The 21,364-nt window shown below is 39.9% G+C and overlaps 1 protein-coding gene across 1 annotated transcript in view; it reads left to right on the plus strand.

The window, feature by feature from the left end:
- NECAB1 (N-terminal EF-hand calcium binding protein 1) overlaps positions 1-21,364 on the plus strand; it is a gene marked incomplete at its 5' end in the record, with an annotated part of 62,510 nt that overhangs the window by 37,277 nt on the left and 3,869 nt on the right. Inside the window, 5 exons of the mRNA XM_050708782.1 lie at positions 9,365-9,501; positions 13,802-13,914; positions 15,269-15,345; positions 17,850-17,903; positions 19,411-19,523. Coding sequence (XP_050564739.1) covers positions 9,365-9,501; positions 13,802-13,914; positions 15,269-15,345; positions 17,850-17,903; positions 19,411-19,523 — 494 coding nt within the window. The remainder of the gene's footprint in view (positions 1-9,364; positions 9,502-13,801; positions 13,915-15,268; positions 15,346-17,849; positions 17,904-19,410; positions 19,524-21,364) is intronic.

Genomic DNA, 21,364 nt, shown 5'->3' on the forward strand with positions numbered 1-21,364 from the left:
ATGCAAAAGCTCATTTAATCACAAAAAATATGATTTTCATATGAAATGAAGGTGGCAATGTAGAGGTATTCAGGGGGTTAAACAGAAGCATCTAGAGATATTTTATAAAACCTGGGTTCTTCAGTATGTCCAGGATGTCTGCATGAGCCTGGCAAATAGGACACAGGACCTCCAGGAGACCCAGGAGCATCAGGAAGCCCTCTCTGGGTACCAGACTCCATTGTAGGTACCTGAATAGCTCTGAGGTTTCTGAAGCATTTTTTCCCAGGGGAGATGTCACACAGAGGAAGACCTGGTGACAGCTTACCCTGGTCCAACAGTTCCTGTAATGAGAAGTCAAAAACACCCATCCACAGTTCTTTTTTTTTTTTTTCTTACTAGCTGAAGCACACTTCCCTGTACTCCTGCCTCCATCCTTCCTCCTTGCCAAGAACAAACAAAGGGTCATTCTCCAGACAGATGTGGTCTCCATGTGTCCCCATGTGTCCCCATCACTGGCATCCATGCAGTGAGGTCTTAGAGGGAAGCAGGAGCCATTTCAGACAATTTCATATGGCTGTGCTGCTGAAAGTCTAACCATACCTGTCTGGTAGCCAAGTGACTGTGCATGGATGTGAATGTGGATTTCAGGATGGGACATGCTTCCTTCTCCATGATTTCCATGGTTGTTGGCTTGAGCCTCTCCTAACCCATTACTCTACCATGGACATGACAATGGCCCTGACATACACAACTCTTAACATACTGGAGTAACAATTAAAATTCAGACTTTTTGCATCAGCCTGTTGGTGAAACAGTAGAAATTGGGAATGGTGAGAGCAACTGACCCTGAAAGAGATGCTTACTTGGGAGAGCAGCCCTAAGTGGCCATGTGGTTGTTCCTTTTTCCTCATAAATGCAGAGTTTGTGTATCACTCATGGAGCTGTCTCCAAAGTGACTTAAGACTGCTAGACCTGTTGTAAGAATGATCCAACCTCCAGCAACAAAAAGCTGCATATCTAAGCTGTTTCTTATGTTATATTGGGAATACTTATTAGATCAGATATTTTAATTCCAAGAGCAAATTATGGAATAGATTCTGTATTTTTAAAAAATGTAAACTACAACTGGCTTTTATAGTTAACAGTGCTTATAAAATGAAACTTTCATCCAGTGGGTAAGAGTGGAGCTTGACCCTGTATAACTTTCTGAAATGCAAATCCAATAAAGCCAGCATGTGTTAATTGGAGCCTATTCTGTACTAAGCCCAAGGCTGATCATTTCCATGCAGTCCATAAAAAGTGAGATAAGAAGAAAATATTACTTTAGGCACTGCTCCCTCATCAACATAACACATATTCAGTCAGATTCTAAAATAGTTTTAATGCGGGGTAAAAAGTAAAAAGTATTTAAATAATGTGGAGCACCCCACACACACTGTGGATGGCACTTGCCATCTATACTAACTGTAACACAATAGCAACCTCCTGGACAGACTTGTCAGCACAATAGGATTATTTTTTTTAAACAAATATTGGAGAACTCCCCCTTAATCTTTTCCTCTTTGTCTTATTTCATTGTTTTCATTCCATATCTTATACTGCTTTTCTTCCTCAAAAGTACAGCAAGAAATTTCCTCCACAGATGAAAGCTGGAAAGCACTTTGGCCAGATCAGGTGCTATATACTTTTTCAAAACTGAATCAGAAAGAAATGACCTCTGAGTGCACACTTCTCCTTTAAATAGTTATGCAGGTTTTCTTTTGGAGACAAAAGCACTGCAAACTTACATTGAAAGGAAGGGCAGACAAACATACAAAATGAGGGATGGGATGCTGCAAATTTTCTCCTTTTCAAACCGCAGTCTCACAATCTTTTCTTTGGAGGGACTTTTCTTCCCTCCTTTGAAACTATTTTGTGAGGGAGACCAAATTATCTGTCTGATAGCTGGGGACCAGACTCAGCAAGCTAGCAAACAGCTCTTAAGCAGCAATAAAAATGACTGCTTCATACCAAGCATTTAAATGTGCAAAACATTTTTTAAAAAAAGACGGAAATGAAAGATAATTTCTATTCTCTAGAGCAGTCAAGTTCTGAAATAGTCTGCCAAGCACTTGGGACAAAAAGAAAAACAAAACAAAACAACAAAACCAAAAACAACCAACCAACCAACAAAAACCAAACCCACCAACATTAAAAAAAAAAACTGCTTTTTACATGTTGCTTATAATAATGTAGGAAAGGAAGTGTGTTTTGTGCAACAACAAGATGCTGCATTCATTGACTGACACAGCACATCTAATTCTTTGCTTCTATGAAATCATTTATTTTTCTGCTTTGCTCAAAAAAAAATCTAAGGAAATCAATGCAGCCTTGTTATTATTGGAAAACTTCTTGAATAGTCTAAAAATAAGAACCAGTCAAAGTAAGAGAGAAGATTATAGGAGCTGAAACAGTAATACAGGAACATGCAATTTAGTTACCGATGGTGCATTTATAGTAATTATGTAAATCACTGCTCTTTTGTAGGTTGATACCCATTATAAACCAGAATACCTTGATTTTTTTAATTGCAAATTTGAGTAATAGTAACAGTAGCTATTATGCAAATTATAATCCCAAACAAAATAACTGTGAAAAAAAAACTAGATAAGCATATGTCAACAATAGAATTCCATGTCTAACATTCTGAGTGAAAATGAAGTTTCAAATTGTTTTTTGTTTTGTTTTGTTTTGTCAAAATCTGTGTTAAATTGGCTGGCACCAGTTTTTGCCCATGAGTAGAATTTATTATCACATTTTATAGAATCGTAGTCTTAGTCTCCTTGAAATTGCACTTTTTGCAAATGCACCTTTTTCAGAATCAATGTAAACTGTATTACATCCCTTCTACCTGAGAATAATGTCAGGCAGGTATTAGTTTATCCTGCTTATTCACGTACTAGCTTTGAATCCAGTTCATTTGTTCCTTACATTCATCACTATATTTTTTCAGGTCAGTTTCAGTCTAAAATACCATAGCCATCTAGTATTTTGATGTTTTAAAGTGAACAAAATAACCAGATTCCATTGGAAATGAAAAGCAGAACAAAAAGGTGCACCGTTTATTATTCCTTATAAAGAAAGATAAATCTTTTCATGATGAAGATTACATAAGAGACTGAAGGTAGACAAGTGAAGTTCAAGACAGAGGGAGCAGCTGTGGAAATAAGGCAGTATGCAATGACTATTTTTAATAGTGGAAGGCAACTGATAAAAATACATTACTGCAACCTAATACATTTCTTAACTGTTCACAGTTAATTCTTCTTGTATATTTGATTGCTTCAGGCTATCTTTTAATTACAGTTAACTCTATTTCACTAGTTTAACTGGCCATATATTGTAGGTCCTTCTGCTACAGTGACAAGGGATTTTGATTCTTATAACTATTTAGAAGGTGTTTTGAATCTCATAATTATCTAGAAGGTGTAAGACATCAATTAAAAGATCATAGACAAAGGAGAGAGTTTCAGGAAGAATGAACACTTTCTCAATTCCACATCAGAAAGCATCACAAAATATTTATTATCTAATACCACATCAGGGAATTAATGTTGAAAGATTTTCTGTAAATCTGTGGTTTTCACAGTGAAGACAAAGGGAAAGACGGCCAGAAAGCAAGTGAAAGATGTGGCTGCCTACTCATTAGGCTTTATGCGCCCAGAAGCTGGCCTCATCACAGAGAAAAAAAAAAAAAGGGGGGGGCATGAATTCTTTGGCCAAAAGAAGAACAAAAGAAGATAATTTTAGTATAAATAAATAAATAAATAAATAAAAGAAGTTCCTTTTTAATTCTAGAAAAAAAAAATAAAGATCAAAATCCCTTACATACTGCTCATGCAAAGAAATTACAGGTGTGTTCCCAGTCCCGCCTCTGTTTCTCACAGGCACATCATTCAGCTGTTGTATCAGACCAAACATATCCCCTTTAAAATATTAGCAGTGTTCATAGTTACATCTACATAAGGAGAGAGGATTCTAAAGAAAACTTTGTTATACTGAATAAACATTAAGTCCTAAAGACTAGACTTTTTTGTCTGAACCCTGAAGAATTGTCAAAGGTTTTGAACAAAACAGAATTGAAAGGTTGGAGTAAGGCTGATGCCTTTGATGCAAGTTAAAATTTTGGTGGGAATTTTTCAACAATCCTTTTAAACTCAACAAAGATAGAAAATTGGTAACAACAATATATCAGAGTAATAAATTAACTTGTCATTAAGCTCCTGCTGCACTTATCTTTTAGGAATTGCTCCCATTTGCAGGCACAGTTGGTTCTCATATTCTCTTTTCTCCAGCTAAAATAGCTATAAAACTGATTAAACGCAGTCTACAAAGAGCCATCCAGAAGTCTTTTCTTTTGGCCATGGATGTCATGACCTAAATTCTGTGGGTTGATTTCTTTGCATTCCCTAATTTCTTATGAAACAGACTTGCCAGGGGTTAGAATTGGAGTCTGGATCATTTTTACATAAATTTGTATGCTCAACTGTTTATCAGCTGTTTGTAAACTCACCTGAGGAGAGGGATGCTGGTGACAGTATTAAATATATATGCATGCTAAATATATCACCAGAATAGTGATATATCTGCTAGAAGGCAGAGAGAATCCTATGACTGAACAGCTATTTTTATCTAGGGACATTATTAAATGAAATTTTAGAATTTCATTGCACGCTATTTTCTATCTAAAAAATGTAATATAATGATTGTTATTGTGAGTCAAGTCAAATGCAGATTAATTCAAAAAGCTTCAAGCAATGAATTCTAAGAACTTGTGCAAGCATATTCCAGAGATTCACCCCTTTCCTCTCTTTCTAGCTCCTTATCTGTGTAATGAAAACTCTTGGGAACTCCTTTGATCTTTTTTGATCTTTGATACTTACTGCGTCAGAAGGAGACAATGTTCAAATTTTCCTGGTAGTAGAGATATGCTAAATAGTCTTAAAAATATATATATTAATTAAGTTAATAACCATGCCTTTAAGCATGAAAGTGTGAAAGTGCATAGAAACTTCAGCCTGGAGAAGAGGCTGAGGGAAGACATAATTCTACTACCTGAAGGAGTATTGTAGAGAAGGCAGCACAATTGTTCAGGGGCGCATAGCAAAAGGACGAGGCAACAGCTACAGCTTGCAGAAGGGAGAATGCTGACTAGACATATGGAAAATAATTTTCACAGTGAGGATGTCACAATGCTGGATCAGGCTGCGCAGAGAGATAGCAAAATCTCCAACTGCAGAGATGTTCAAAGCTCAGTTGGACGGCCCTGAGCAGCCTAGCTTAGAAGTTGGCCCTGCTCTGTACAGAGGCTGGGCTAGATGACTGCCAGATATCCTTTACAAATAAGCTTGTGGGGATTTTGCCTCAGATCCCACCCATTCTAAATGAGTTCAGTTTTCTCTTTCTTCCAGCTGTGTTTAGTTGGCTTGCCCCAAGTAAATGAACACAGTAATCCCCCTCCTTCCCCACCTCAGCTTTCTCCTTTTCTGATAAATGGGTCAGTGCAGCACCAAGTCACCCATGAGGCTGTGGGCTGGAACCAGGGCTCAAGAAGATCCAGAGAGTCACTTAACCTGTAGCAGCTTTGAGATGTAAACTCCCTTCGGAGACACTTAAGCCTTACCTACTTTGCCTTTGTACAAGGAGAACCTTTTCTGCACCTTTTAAGGTAGCTGTAAGCCAATTTTAAAGACCACGGTGACCTTTTCCACAGGGAAATCACTCATTATATGTATTTTCACTAGCATTAATAGAAACTCATATCTTAGCTGCTCACAAAGGTCACAGTTGTCTCTTGATGAAGGCGATATGGAAAATTGCCCTCATTCATTCACAATCAGTAAAACCAACAACCAGAGCGATATGTTAACACAGACTTATTTCATTTGGACTGCCCAAACTGTTGTGCGGTATAATGTGTATGCTAATGAACTGTAATTTACAGTTAATGACATTCAGGAAACAGGCCATTTTTCTAGTTTACGTACAGAGGCCATCAGTGTGTCCCGTTATTAATTGGCAGTGCAGTAGGCTAACAATACAAATGCTCTGCTTGCCAGCTAAGCTGATTCTAACATAATGTACACTTAATAAATCGGTACACACTTTTCTTAATTCAAAATTAACATCTTCTTTCATCTGGTGAAATGCTGTAAGAGTGCCCATTTAGCAAAATGGAAATTAAAGCCTTTTTCTATAGGAAAGTGACAACAAAGCACGGCTGGTAATTCCTCATTGCTAAGAATTGGAGTTGAGATGTAATTTGAATTGTAACTGAAAACCTTTTTCCCTCCATGGCTTGAATTATGATAATGTTAATGATTTATATATGCTAAGTACCTTCTTGCATAATCTTTTTTACAAAAGAATTTTACAAGGACCATTAGGAATAGCTAGCTGTCAGTGGGTAGGGGTTTGGACACCAGCAAGGTGGTCAAACCTTAAAATCCCAGTTACATCAAATCCATGCAGAAGGGATGAACCCTTTGATTGGGGCATACAGACAGACCCCATTCAAAGCAACAGAAATATTCCCACTGGTTTCAGTCTATGAATTAAACATGTTTGTAAATATGATGGAAAGTTATATGGAAATTTAAATGATATCTGTAGAAATGATTTATTTATTTATTTTTAAATTCTCTCAGTAATTAAAGAAAAATATTGAATAGCCATTTGCCCAACTAGCAAGATGTGTTGGAAACACCGATATTTTGGTAAAATATTAATATAATGAAAGAGTCGTTGATAATTCTAGACTTCCAGAGTTGATGTTAACATCTTGCCTAACCTATCTTTTCATAAAGACTCTGTGTACCTGAAAAGGTAGCCCTAAACTATTTTCAGAGATCACAAGGACCTTTTCCACAGGGAAGCCTTTAAAGATACAACTAAGGGACAACAGAATGAGAACAAAAAGGACTAACTCCTGCTGTATGCATAAACCTGAAGTCAGTCTTATTAAAAAGCCATTAAGAGCTTTCACATACAGGAAAGCATTTCTGAAGGAGTTAGGAGGCAGCCAACTTCAGACAAGTGTTGGCAAGTATTACATAGCTAATGTTTATATCATTCCCCATCAGCAAGGGCCTGCCTGAGCAGTTTGCAAAATGATGTGCATTTAAGCTGTAATTCAGGATGCCGGTATCTTACTTACCGTGACTGTGAGCAGGAAACTATACAGAAGTATCTGTAAGGATTAATTTTTGGATACACAGAATTTTAAGACACTGATTATCCTCCTCTCCTTGTGAGATTGCATTGATATTTAAAAACTTATAAGAAATGGTCAGTTCTATCATGTTTTGTTCATTTCCAAGCACTGGTGAAAACTGAGAAATGAAACATACCAGGGATCTCAGCTGCAGGGTTTTACTTAGCTGCTTACACTACACAGATTCGCACATGTTGTTCTTACACACCACAGAGAATCAAAACTGTTGGAAATTGAATGATCTCTGTCAGGTGCAACAGAGTTTGGAATCAGTTGCAATGGAGGGGTCAGAAAATTCAGCAAAAGGAAAAAAAAATTAGCTTTCCTGTTGCATAATAAGATGTACTACTCATAAAGGTTGCCAAAATGTTCTTTACAAGACTGTTATGAGTCTCAGGTATTTGTGCAAAAGGTAGACAGACAATCTGTCATGAGTATCTCTCTTTTAAAAATTTATAAATAAGAAGTGTTTTGGTTGTAGAGTGAGTGCCTCACACCTGATTCATTTGAAGGCAGAAGAAATAAATATAGATGAGTATGAAGGTCCTGGCTACATAAGTAACTCTGATGGTTCATGGGGGGGCTCAACATGTAACTTTTCTGTAGCAGAAGTCTTCCAGCAGGAACCAGCTTAATAGCCTATATTGTGAATAGAGAGAAGGTGCTTTTGAAGCAATTATCATACAATCTTTTACTTGACATTTAAATTTCAAAACATCCCATATTTGTGTTCTGATTACAAACATGTACATGCAAAAATCAAGCAAATTCAAAGAGAAGTCTAAAAGTCAGAAAGACATTTCAGCTGTAATTCACATTGGGAAGACAAGGGGAGAGCTTAAAATCTGATTCCTTGTGCGATGGAGAGAGCAGCTCTATGAATTTTTCAGACATTTTTCTGTTTTAAGCCTGTGTTCAAACATGGAGCTGATTTTTTTTGCAGATCTTGATGGGATCAAGTGAAACTTTCAAAGCAAGGCATGACTTACACTGGCCCAGAACAAGACAAAAACTAGATTCATTAACAAGTTGAAAGAAAAGCCCAGATGGGCATCATTGTGCTGAATGTTCTACTGCCTGTAAATGCTGAGGGAGGAAAACCTGGAAGAATGGGGAAAAAAAGATAAATAGGAAAGGAAAGGAAAGGAAAGGAAAGGAAAGGAAAGGAAAGGAAAGGAAAGGAAAGGAAAGGAAAGGAAAGGAAAGGAAAGGAAAGGAAATTGTGAATGAAATCATGGATACAAGGAACCTGGGGAAAGAGGTGCAAGGGCTTTAAGTCAGAGACTTGTCTGAACTGCTTAGTTCTACCATCTCTATCAAAGAATGATTACAACGGCAAAATCTCTATAATTATCTAAGCAAAATAGGCATAAATATTTTTGAACACATTAAATATATTGAAAATGTAGTTGTTCAAAGAAACATTACAGACTGATAAATATAGGTACAATAATAAGCAAGTTTCAACTGAAAGAACACTTAGACACATTTCATATAATTATGAAATATGTAGATATACAGTTTCAAAAATAATTAAGCAAATTACAGGAACAGAAGTCCGTCAAGGACTGCAACATTCAAAAGGCACTATTTCTGGCACTGGCAGTCCTTGAGCCAAACTGCTGGTGCTTTTCAAGGCAGCATCCCTCAACACGTGTCCTGCTCAAAGCCTCTTCCCGTAATCAATGGGAGAGAGACAGGCCGCTAGACTAGATAAATGTCTTTTCACAAGAGTCGATGTAAATAAAAATTTTAAATTCACTTCTATAGCTGTCAATCGTATCTTGTTTTTTCCATACTTAAGAAGTAACATGGTATTGCAATCAACTGGAGTTAGGAAATGTAAGAAAAGGTGGATTTTTTTTTGACTAGAAACAATGTTGTATAAGTGTGTACCTGGGCCTCTCTGAGCTTGGGTGGGTTCAGCGTCCATACCTGGAAATTCAGAGGTCCTTTCATCCATAAGCATACAGGTTGCCTGTGCAGTTTGCATGTATAAGCACCAAAACATCCAGCTGCTTCCTTTCTGAACTAAACCCGAATCTTCCCTCTCATATTTCTAACACAGTAGGCAGATCCTTACCTTTTCCTTTTTTTTTTTTTTTTTTTTTTTTTTAATTCAATTTTTAGGACTATCAGGAAGCTTCTAATTTGGAGCAGTTTGTGACTCGTTTTCTTCTGAAGGAGACACTGAACCAGCTTCAGTCCCTCCAGACCTCCCTGGAGTGTGCCATGGAGACCACGGAGGAGCAGACTCGGCAGGAAAGGTCAGCAAACTGCAGTGATGGGCATGAGGAGTGAGTGGGGTCACCACCAACCTCTGAGACCATTTAATGTTTCATCCAGCACCCTGATGTAGGGAATCACTGGAGAAATAAGGATATATTTTTTATTCTGCAATGGAGCTCATTGATAGTAACACGAATTTTCCTCAAATTGAATCCAGGCAGTTTCCACTCTGATCCTATGTTGAGCTGCATGTAGGGCTGAGGAACTGCTGAGAGTGAGATCATTTTGTTGCATCCTAGTCTCTGCTCCTTTGACTTCTTATAAAACCCATTGACTATTTAATATCAAATGCAGAAGCCAGAGCAATGCAAGATGAAGAGCTCTGAAATTACCAACATCATTGACTGTCTCCTTGTTTGCTTCTTCCAGCTTTATGGTTTTTTTTGTTTGTTTGTTTGTTTTTTCATTCCTGGTTGCACAACAGTCCCAAGATTGAGAAACAGACAGGGTGTTGCTTGTTACAGCTTCTTGCTGTAACATGGGGCCCACAGTATTGGTTTACACCTAAGTCTATAAACTCTCCATCACCTGGGCAATCTATACCCAGCATCACCTCATAGATGAGAATTTGTAGGATCAAGGACCAAAATATTTTTGAAAAGGAACTTGGCTTCACGGATTTGTTTTCCTCGGTATGTTATTGTTTAAGATGATAGGGAAAGCAAAGTACAAACTATTTTTTCATGGGCAAAGAAGATCTCAGTGCTTCATATGTTTCAAAACACATTGCTTTTTCATGCTTTTTATTGGAAATGTCATTTTCTTGATTGCTTTGCTGTTGGATATGAGGTTTCTAAGTACATGGACAACATGCTGGGTGGGGTTTTGTGCTGGCAGCTTGACCACAGGATCAAGCAGGTTTTGGAGGATGAGGGTGTACAGGGTATGCTCAGTATAAGTACCCATCTATTCATGTATACTTCTTTTTAGGCTCCCCACACAATTGGTGGGAGAGAAAGAAGTCTCTAATGGCCAGTGCAGAGCTGGAGCTTAACTTGGATGCTCTAAACCATCTTCTGCAGCAATCACAGGCTTCTTCTCTAACTTGCCTTTTAGGATAGCCCCTGTAGAAAAAGTATCTAGAAAAAAGAGTGGGAAGTATCTTTGTAACTTAACCCACTAACTTGGGTGTATAGGATAAGGAGCTGTGATACTTTTGAGCCAAATATAATCTTCCCCATTTTCTGAGGTAGCAATAGAAAAGCCAGACAGACTCAGTGCTTTGGACAGACTCAGCGCGTGGAAGATAGCTTCCTGATGCAGCTGGTTAGAGAGCCTACCAGGGGAGGTGCCCCGCTAGACCTTCTGTTCACAAACAGTGACGGACTGGTGGGAGATGTGGTGGTCGAGAGCTGTCTTGGGCAGAGTGACCACGAAATGGTTCAGTTCTCTATTCTTGGCGAAGTCAGGAAGGGGACCAGTAAAACCACTGTCTTGGACTTCCGGAGGGCTGACTTTGAGCTGTTCAGGACACTGGTTGGCAGAGTCCCTTGGGAGGAGGTTCTGAAGGGCAGAGGAGTCCAGGAAGGCTGGGCACTCTTCAAGAAGGAAATCTTAATGGCTCAGGAGCGGTCTGTTCCCACATGCCGAAAGACGAGCCAGCGCGGAAGACCGGCCTGGCTGAACAGAGAGTTGTGGTTTGAGCTTAGGAGAAAAAGGAGGGTTTATAATCTTTGGAAAAGAGGGCGGGCTACTCAAGAGGACTATAAGGATGTTGCGAGGCTGTGCAGGGATAAAATTAGAAAGGCCAAAGCTCATCTGGAGCTCAATCTGGCTACTGCCGTTAAAGATAACAAAAAATGTTTTTACAAATACATCAACACAAAAAGGAGGACTAAGGAGAATCTCCATCCTTTACTGGATGCGAGGGGAAACTTAGTTACAAAAGATGAGGAAAAGGCTGAGGTACTCAATGCCTTCTTTGCCTCAGTCTTTAGCAGCAAGACCAGTTGTTCTCTGGATACCCGGTACCCTGAGCTGGTGGAAGGGGATGGGGAGCAGGATGTGGCCCTCGCTATCCACGAGGAACTGGTTGGTGACCTGCTACAGCACTTGGATGTACGCAAGTCGATGGGGCCGGATGGGATCCACCCGAGGGTACTGAGAGAACTGGCAGAGGAGCTGGCCAAGCCGCTTTCCATCATTTGTCGGCAGTCCTGGCTATCAGGAGAGGTCCCAGTCGACTGGCGGCTAGCAAATGTGACGCCCATCTACAAGAAGGGACGGAGGGTAGACCCGGGGAACTATAGGCCTGTTAGTTTGACCTCAGTGCCAGGGAAGCTCATGGAGCAGATTATCCTGAATGTCATCACGCGGCACTTGCAGGGCAACCAGGCGATCAGGCCCAGTCAGCATGAGTTTATGAAAGGTAGGTCCTGCTTGACGAACCTGATCTCCTTCTATGACCAAGTGACGCGCCTGGTGGATGAGGGGAAGGCTGTGAATGTGATCTACCTTGACTTCAGTAAGGCTTTTGACACCGTTTCCCACAACATTCTCCTCAAGAAACTGGCTGCTCGCGGCTTGGACTGGCGTACGTTTCGTTGGGTTAAAAACTGGCTGGATGGCCGGGCCCAAAGAGTTGTGGTGAATGGAGTCAAATCCAGTTGGAGGCCGGTTACTAGTGGAGTCCCCCAGGGCTCAGTGCTGGGGCCGGTCCTCTTTAATATCTTTATCGATGACCTGGACGAGGGGATCGAGTGCACCCTCAGTAAGTTTGCAGATGACACCAAGTTAGGTGCGTGTGTCGATCTGCTCGAGGGAAGGAAGGCTCTGCAGGAGGATCTGGATAGGCTGGACCGATGGGCTGAGGTCAACTGTGTGAAGTTCAACAAGGCCAAGTGCTGGGTCCTGCACCTGGGGCGCAACAACCCCGAGCAGCGCTACAGGCTGGGAGATGAGTGGTTGGAAAGCTGCCTGGCCGAGAAGGACCTGGGAGTACTGGTTGATAGGCAGCTGAATATGAGCCAGCAGTGTGCTCAGGTGGCCAAGAAGGCCAACAGCATCCTGGCTTGTATAAGAAGCAGTGTGGCCAGCAGGTCTAGGGAGGTGATTGTCCCCCTGTACTCGGCTCTGGTGAGGCCGCACCTCGAGTACTGTGTTCAGTTTTGGGCCCCTCGCTACAAGAAGGACATGGAGGTGCTCGAGAGAGTCCAGAGAAGGGCAACGAAGCTGGTGAGGGGTCTGGAGAACAAGTCTTACGAGGAGCGGCTGAGGGAACTGGGGTTATTTAGCCTGGAGAAGAGGAGGCTCAGGGGAGACCTCATCGCTCTCTATAGGTACCTTAAAGGAGGCTGTAGAGAGGTGGGGGTTGGTCTATTCTCCCACGTGCCTGGTGGCAGGACGAGGGGGAATGGGCTAAAGTTGCGCCAGGGGAGGTTTAGGTTGGATATTAGGAAGAACTTCTTTACTGAAAGGGTTGTTAGGCATTGGAATGGACTGCCCAGGGAAGTGGTTGAGTCGCCATCCCTGGAGGTCTTTAAAAGACGTTTAGATGTAGACCTTAGTGATATGGTTTAGTGGAGGTCTTGTTAGTGTTAGGACAGAGGTTGGACTAGATGATCTTGGAGGTCTCTTCCAACCTAGACGATTCTGTGATTCTGTTATTCTGTGATTTAACTACAGCTATTTTGGAGAAAACTGGGTTAGTTTCTACTGCAGATGCCTGAGATCTTTTGTAAAATCATCTTTAATTATGCTTAACTTAACTGAGGGGCAAACTGTCTGAGAGTCTTCATGCTGGGAAACTGCCATAATTTGGCTTAAAGTTAAGAGATTTTATCCTGTTTGTGTGCTGCAGCAAGTACCATCCTAAAATATCTCCTTAATATAGTTAAATCTTCTCAATTTAAAGCTCATCCCTCACTTTCAGCTCCTCTTATGATCCCAGTTCCTCTGCAGAGGTGAAAGAAAACTCATATGAACCACAAGACACTGTGGGACTGGCTCCTCAGGCTAGGGCAGATCCACATCACTGTGGCAGACCTCGAGTTTTCCTTCCCTAAAAGATAGGTTTATGACATCTTAACTTTCTTTTTTTTTTTTTTTTTCATTCTTCAGTGACTAGCAATCTAGTCTAGTCACTGAAGTCACTAAAAGCACAAGTGATTATTTGTAGTGAAAATCTGGAAAAGAATTCAGTAGTCTCAGTACGTCTGTGTCCTTTTTTAATTTAAAGGGGCAGATACAAGGACATTAAAACATGCTTCTGAAAACAAAAAGAGGAGACATGCTCTCCCACATGCATTAACTTATGAACTGTCCTGTGTTTCTGTGTAGACAAGGTCCAACAAAACCAGAGGTGCTCTCAGTTCAGTGGCCAGGAAAACGTTCAGCTCGAAGGCTGCAAAGGAACAACAGCCTATCGCCGAACAGCCCTCATTTTAACACAGGTAAGGCATGTCACATTTTAGACATATACGAAACATATGCATAAACATACACACAGAGAAAAATATATGTTTGTCTTCCTCTTAAAGGTTTAATATAGGTGTGTGAACTCATTCAGGTACTTTACTTACAGAAATCAACCTTCAATTTAATACAGGAAATATTAGCTCAAACCGTAGGGAAAATAAATATGTAGCCAAAGATCTGAACCAAAAAAAATATATATATGTATGTAAATATGGGCCAAATTGGGATATTATTTTGGGACTGTTGGTTGAGCCAGCATTTCTTAGGTAATATTTATAGCCTGTAGATAAGAATGAAAAAGTGAGGACATAACTTACACAGAAGCAAATTCTCATGGGATGACTTACATCCCAGCTGAGGGGGACAAACAAAAAAAACAGAAAAGGAAAATACAAAATCTGAAGGAAAAGAATTATTTCATTTATTAAATTGTTAAAGGTTATACAAAAAAATCTGATACGGCATCTGTGGGATGTATTTGAAAGTAACTACAGACTCCCAGAGTGGCTGAGGCCGGCAGGGCCCTCTGGAGGCCACCCGCTGCCACCCGTGCCCAAGCAGGGACACCCAAAGCAGGGTGCCCAGCACCACGTCCAGGCGGCTTCTGAAGGGCTCCAAGGAGGAGACCCCACAGCCTCTGGGCAGCCTGTGCCAGGGCTCCGTCACCCGCACAGCACAGAAGTGCTCCTGGTGCTCAGGGGGAGCCTCCTGGGGGCCAGTTTGTGCCCAGGGCCTCCTGCCCTGGCACTGGGCACCACTGAGCACAGCCTGGCTCCGTCCTCCCTGCACCCTCCCCTCAGGGATTTACAGATAGTGATGGGATCTCCTGAGCCTCCTCTTCTCCAGGCTGAGCAGTCCCAGCCCCTTTCCTTCTAGGAGAGCTGCTCCAGGCCCTTCATCATCTTCATGGCCCTTTGATGGACTCTCTCCAGTATGTCCAGGTCTCTCTTGTACTGGAGGCCCCAGAACTGGACACAGTCCTCCAGGTGTGGCCTCACCAGTGCTGAGCAGAGGGGCAGGATCACCTGCTGGTGATACTTTGCCTGATGCAGCCCAGGGAAACATCAGCCCAGGGTAACATCAGCATGTAGTTTTCTTTCTGTGTTGGATTTCTACAGTATCTTAAGAAGAAAGAAAATCATTTTGTCATCAGACAAAATCATGCTTTACCTTAGTTACTCCAAAACGAACATTGAAGTAATTGCAGCACATTCTTTTGAGAAGAAAAATAATTTGCAAGCTAAGTTAAACATTTCTACAAAATAAATGAATATACTACGTTCCAGCACTTAGTAACATTTTACTCTTTATTACTTATGTTTTCCAAAGGCTGGACTGAGGAAGACAGCCAGTGGATGACCCAGATAAACAGACTCCAGAAGCTGATTGACAGGCTGGAAAAGAAGGTGTGCATTTCTGTTTTTCTGGTTGTTCTCTCACTCTCAGTAAAGATTTATGATGCGATCCTGAAACCACAAATGCTCATCAACATCCCAGTGACAATCTTCCCAATCAATAATGCCTGAAACTTCAACACCGCCTAAGTGAGCTAACACTCATTATGTGCCTACATTTTCCTTTTACCTTCTTCATTCCTATTTCATGAGAGCACAGTCTACTAAATATTTACAGCACTTATTTTTGGAGCTGACAAATTGTCAAGCGTCTTTAATGTTGTATGCGCGCATACTGTATGTACACAAAGCACACTCCATGCACATAACAGTAATAATACAAAAAACCAGCATCCTGGGATAGTTAAGGTTGTCACCTGTGTAACACAGTTTGGAAAAAAATGGCTGAAATAGTAGATAAAGCTCAGGCTCCATGTAAAGCTACGAGATTAACTAATTTTTTGATTTCCTAGATAAAAACAAAAATAACTCATTTTGACAAATCAAAATGGCAAATTAAAAAATAAGCATTTTATTTTGCTTTGAGGTATTTTAACCCTTCCTATGAAACACATAACAACTTGAAAATGGAAGCATAACTTCAAATGAAAAAAAGAAATAAAAACATAAATTTTGAGCCAAAAGTTTGGGTTTTGTGCATGCTTTTCCTTCCTCAAACTCAATCCAACTCCATAGGCAAAGTTTTTCTGATTAATTTAATAAAAATTCTAAAAAATTCTGAAAAAAAAATTACTGGTCATTTTTATAACTACTTGTTCCCCATCCACAAGCCCCACCATGAGAAACTGAGTACACCACAAGGAATACACCACAGTCAGACTACTGACAGCCTTTCACACACCATTTACATCACCATGGACCCAACTATTTATAAACATCTGAAATCACATTTCTGTATGACAGAAGGATATTGTTGCATTTACTTATGCTGGAAACTCTGGCAATGACCCGCCTCTGATCCAATGATACCACAGCTTCCAATGGCTTGTAAAAGGATGAGTAGCATTAGTCTGTACAGAAAATGTCTATTTATTTTGTTTTCACTCATATTTGTTGCTATCTTAGGTTTTAAAAGTCAGTTTATGTTTCTGTGTGGTGAGGGTTTGTCTGTTTGTTTGGGGGGGGATAAAGAAGAGCAGGAGAAAAAGCAAGGAAAACTGCCTAGTGAAAGGCTGATTTAGTGCTGTCTAACTCAATCTGTCTTCTGTCAAACGTGAACTTAACCATGAATATGTCTCATAAGTCACCTCTTTCCCTCAAGTTCTAAAGTTATACCAAAAAAAATATAATCTTGCTATCTTAAGAGACAGTTTGAAGTACAACTTGAGTCATTCCTTGCTTCTTTTTTCCATAACTTTCCCTAGAAAAAGTTTGCGTTGAAAAAATAGGAGAACCACAGGAATATGCATTTTCCCTCAGGGACTATCTGAGGTGCCTGCGCTGACAAATGAGTTATTGAAATTCCCCCCCACTCCTTCATGTTCTATGCAAGGCCTGCAGGAGGGGTACAGCTGCACAGCAGCTCATGTGTGGCTGCCGCTGCTGGAGTCCCTGTGTCCATCTCAATTCCACCCACTCACCTCTCGGTGGCTTTGCAGCCAGTACGGTATTTGTGCCGGTGAAATGCCTGCTACCTGAGATAAATCAATCCTCATCCAGCTGTAGGCTGATTTTTTTTTTTATCTTGGTGACACAAGAGATGTTTGCAAGAAGAAGCGAAGCATTGCTAACACTAATTTTTGCTCCAGCTGCTATTGCAAATAGTTGTGGAGGGGTCTCAGGCACTAGAACATCCATATGTTACTGGGTTAGAGAGTACTGTGCGTTCCTAGTACAAAAATGTTAATTTTGTGTGCTCTGCTAGATGGTGTTTGCATGAATCACTGACTCATGGAGCGAGCACGCATCCAGTTGTGTGTTCAGCCAGAATGCTGCTTCCTCACTAAGGCATCTGTTTGCTGCTGCTCTGTCTGTCCTTGGAGGCTACTGCAGCAGATCAGAAATCTTACCTGAAGCATTGTGAATGTATTTTCCATGCTAGAAAGTAGTTGCTTATAAACAACACACCTAAAGAAGTTTCATCTGTATAAAGTTTTCTGATGATATAATAGGAGCTGAGCGTTTATTTCAAATTATCATCCTTGCTCCTCTCCATAGTCCATGTGATGTCTCTCTTCTCTGAATGAAGTTCAACGTACATTTATGAACAAGCAGATTAGCTACAAATGAAAAACTACCTGCTCAACATTATAAAAAAATAAAATAACAATAAACTTTACAAACAACCTGGGTTGAATTTAACCACTGAAAAGCACAAGATTCCGCAATGCTTGTGTTTGGCTTACAGCTAATAAAGAAGGAATTTAATTATAATTTCTGGAAATATAACAGAAGCCAAGTATTGGAATAGTTTGTTAAAAGCTAAGACCAGAATACATCTGTAGTATTGCAGCATTGCACTTACACTTTTTTTTTTCTTTTAATCTGCCTGAAAGGACTTAAAGCTTGAGCCATTTGAAGAAGAAGTTTTGGAAGAAAATGCAAGATCTGTAAGTGTTCTTCAAGATAATAAACGTTTGATTTTCAATGCCAGGTATTAACATCACAATCTCAACTTATCTCTGTTAAAAAAGAATCCATTTTAGTCAGCAGAATACATTGTGTAAGAGGCAACATAATAAAATTTAAAATACCCATACAAAAATCTTATACTGTTTTTTATATTATTTTCAGAGGATACAATCAGACAAAAACTCAGCTTCTGTAAAAAGGAAAAAGGCATCATTGGCAAGATTTATCAGATTTGGCAAAAGAGTCTATGAGGTTTTAGTTTCTCTGCTCCTGATCATCTAACACTACATACATACTTCAAATCCAGTACAATCTCCCTTCCTGCCAAATCTGACATAGGAAACCTTATCAAGAAAGATGGGAGAGCATCCAGCATAAAGCAATAAACACAAAATCCCAGAGTGGCTGAGGCTGGCAGGACCCTCAGGAGGCCACCCGCTGCAACCCGTGCCCAAGCAGGGACACCCAGAGCAGGGTGCCCAGCACCACGTCCAGGCGGCTTCTGAAGGGCTCCAAGGAGGAGACCCCACAACTTTGTAACTCTGTGATAAAATAAGGAATTTTATGGATCATCTATTTCGTTTATTTTTCAAATGCATTTGATTTGCATTTTGTTAGGTTCAAAGCCCTGAATATAGGAGCGCTAATGTATTTGAGTATTTTTGAGATTTCAGAACCAAAAGAGATTATACAATATTGCTAGACAGGTTGCTTGTGAAATCCGTGAGACAACAGTATTGAAAATCAAAGCAGAAATGAGTCAAAATGTGTGCAAAAGGTCAAGATGTGCTAATTAGGAAGCACATGGACTTTCTTTACATACTTCATTAGTAACGTTGACGAGCTTCAGTGGTTGAATCAGTGTGTAAACTACTTACAACAGCTAAATAATAATCACAGTAATTCAAAATAAATAGGTCTTGTGTACTGCCTAGTGTTTATGAAGATTATTCCTTTTTACAGAAAGGTGGAGAAAGAAAACCTCTCTATTCATCATTTGGCATGAGCTACCTTATTCAGTCAGAGGTCTGAAATGTAAAAGGCTACAAGAGCACCTCAATGAAACATATCACTGCATCCAGTTCAGGTTATGGGAATTTGTTATCTTATACTTCACACCTGCCTGGGTACAGATTCATCCACACGTTGACCTTTTTACTGAATATCCCAAAGATCAGCGTTTGCTTTGCACTCTTCCAACTCTGGCACCCACGGTTCAGACAACTCTCAAGTTTTCTAGGGTGGACACTTATTTGGGATGTTTCTTTTCTTTGTCTAGGTATAAAAGCCACTCCCACAAGCAATTCTGCTTCTCTATTTTAGAGCTAAAACAGGGACTGCAAACGTCAAAGGAACTTCTGTGGGTTTTCTTCGATGATCCCATTTTCTGTTGTTTTACACTAGACTTTTCATTTAAAGTATAGGGAGTTCATTGGATAATATGGCAATAATTTTTATTTATTTATTTATTTATTTTTGCACCAGCACATAATGATTGTTCAACGTCAAATGTCCGTAGTAGAAGAGGAAATCGAGGAATTCCGGCTTGCTCTGAAGCAGTACGTGGAGTCTGCCTCTGCTCAGGGTGGCTGCTTGCAGTAAGTACAATGCTACTGTCCTGGGGCCAAACACAGGTATATAATCTATTTTCTTGAATAACCTCTAAGCAGAGATGGATTATTAATGAAGAACCTGTAGTATCTTCTTTTCTGGCTGGTTATGCATGTGTCTTAAGACAGAACTTTTCAAAGACACCAAAAATCAGAAAGAGATGTCAAAGTAGATGTGTGAACTATCAGCAGTCGCACAAAATCCAATGAATGTAATAAAAATTGAATCTTGCTGTGAAAAAAATGCATTCCCGCTTCTGTGCACAACGCCCCTGCCAACGCCAGACAGGATATCCCAAATATACTACAAAAATTTTAAAGGCTCTGCAGGTCACCAGTTCACAGGTTCTGGAAGCTCCTAGGGTGTTCGCATTTACTGGAAAACTCATTTGCCATCCAGCATTTGTGCTCACCTGGTAAGTGAGCAACGTAGCAACTTGTTTGCCACTTCTTTGCTTGGAAGCTTTGAAAATCTTTCCCTTAGGTTGTCATTAAAAAGTAAATAAATAAATAAATAATCATTCATAATAAAGAATGAAAAAAAAATTAAAAAACAAAATTTTCATTAAAACAAAGTGTATTTTTGCTTTGTTCCTTTTAGAATGAACTAAAACATTAGAACTGAGTTAAGAATAAGTTTCAGTGACTCACCATTGTACTGAGTTTCTAAATTTGACAGACTTGAGAAAGCTAATAATATACACATTACCACTATGTGTACCACTATGACTATGTAGACCACTATGAAATAGATATTTTTATAGTGTGTACACAATATGGTTCCTATATATTCAAAGGCTTCAGTGGCTGCCTGCCACATCCCTAATTTATGAGTCTTATTGCTGCGTGATCATCACACTTACGGTGATCATATCAGCAGTGTTCATACAAACCAGAAAAAGAAAAGTAAGCTGGAAGAACAAAGACCGACACTCCCCATCCTTCTGAAAATGAACATCCAACAAAACGCTGCAGCGATGCAGACCTGTCAGGGAGAGAGCTTACACCACTTCAGAATGCAGTTTAACAAATTATGGCAAAAACTTACTTTCCATCTGAAGTTTAGAGGCATTTGGTAAGTCTGCAATGCCACCTACCGGTTGGTTTTCAGGTTATGCCTTTGACATGATTTTTTTTTTTCCCCCAACAGTTCTTAATAATTTTTTATATTTTACAATGTACTCTTGCATACAGCAGGAGAAATCCAGTCAGTCCTATAAATTCATTACCTATTACAGTGTTAAACATAATGAGATCAATTTTCAAGCACATCAGTAAAAAGATCAGAGGAATCTTGGGTACTCGGAGAAATACATATATATGCTTTTTGTGCTAGATATCTAAACACCAATTTGAGTACCCAAATGCATAATTGCCCTACACATTATGAAGCTGATATGCTCAGGATAATAAGCAGGACAATTCTGTGTAGAGAATGAGAAGTATTTTATGGGTCACCTTTTACTCATGATAAATAAGCTAAATAGCATAAAAACAAGTAAATAATAGCAAAATGTATTATTTTCAACGCTTGTCTTCCATAGATATCGACCTGTCTTTATACTCGGCAGCTATTTGCTTCCACAGCACCTAGGGTACCTCTCACAGAACAGGGCAGACTTCATGAAGTAACTCCTCAGTGAAGCAGCACAAGTCACTCTGTAAACCTCCTTGAGCTGTTCTCTACGTGCAATGTCCTGTATTAGTTGATTTGCTTTGAACCACAGTTGTCTGATTAATTTTCTGTAGTACTGATTGGCATTGCTTCGGATAAATGACACTAACTAATGGAGCAATATGAAAAATGAGCTTCATAAATGAGTCCATCA

This window comes from Cygnus atratus, chromosome 2 (assembly GCF_013377495.2).
Source record: "Cygnus atratus isolate AKBS03 ecotype Queensland, Australia chromosome 2, CAtr_DNAZoo_HiC_assembly, whole genome shotgun sequence".
Lineage (NCBI taxonomy): Eukaryota > Metazoa > Chordata > Aves > Anseriformes > Anatidae > Cygnus > Cygnus atratus.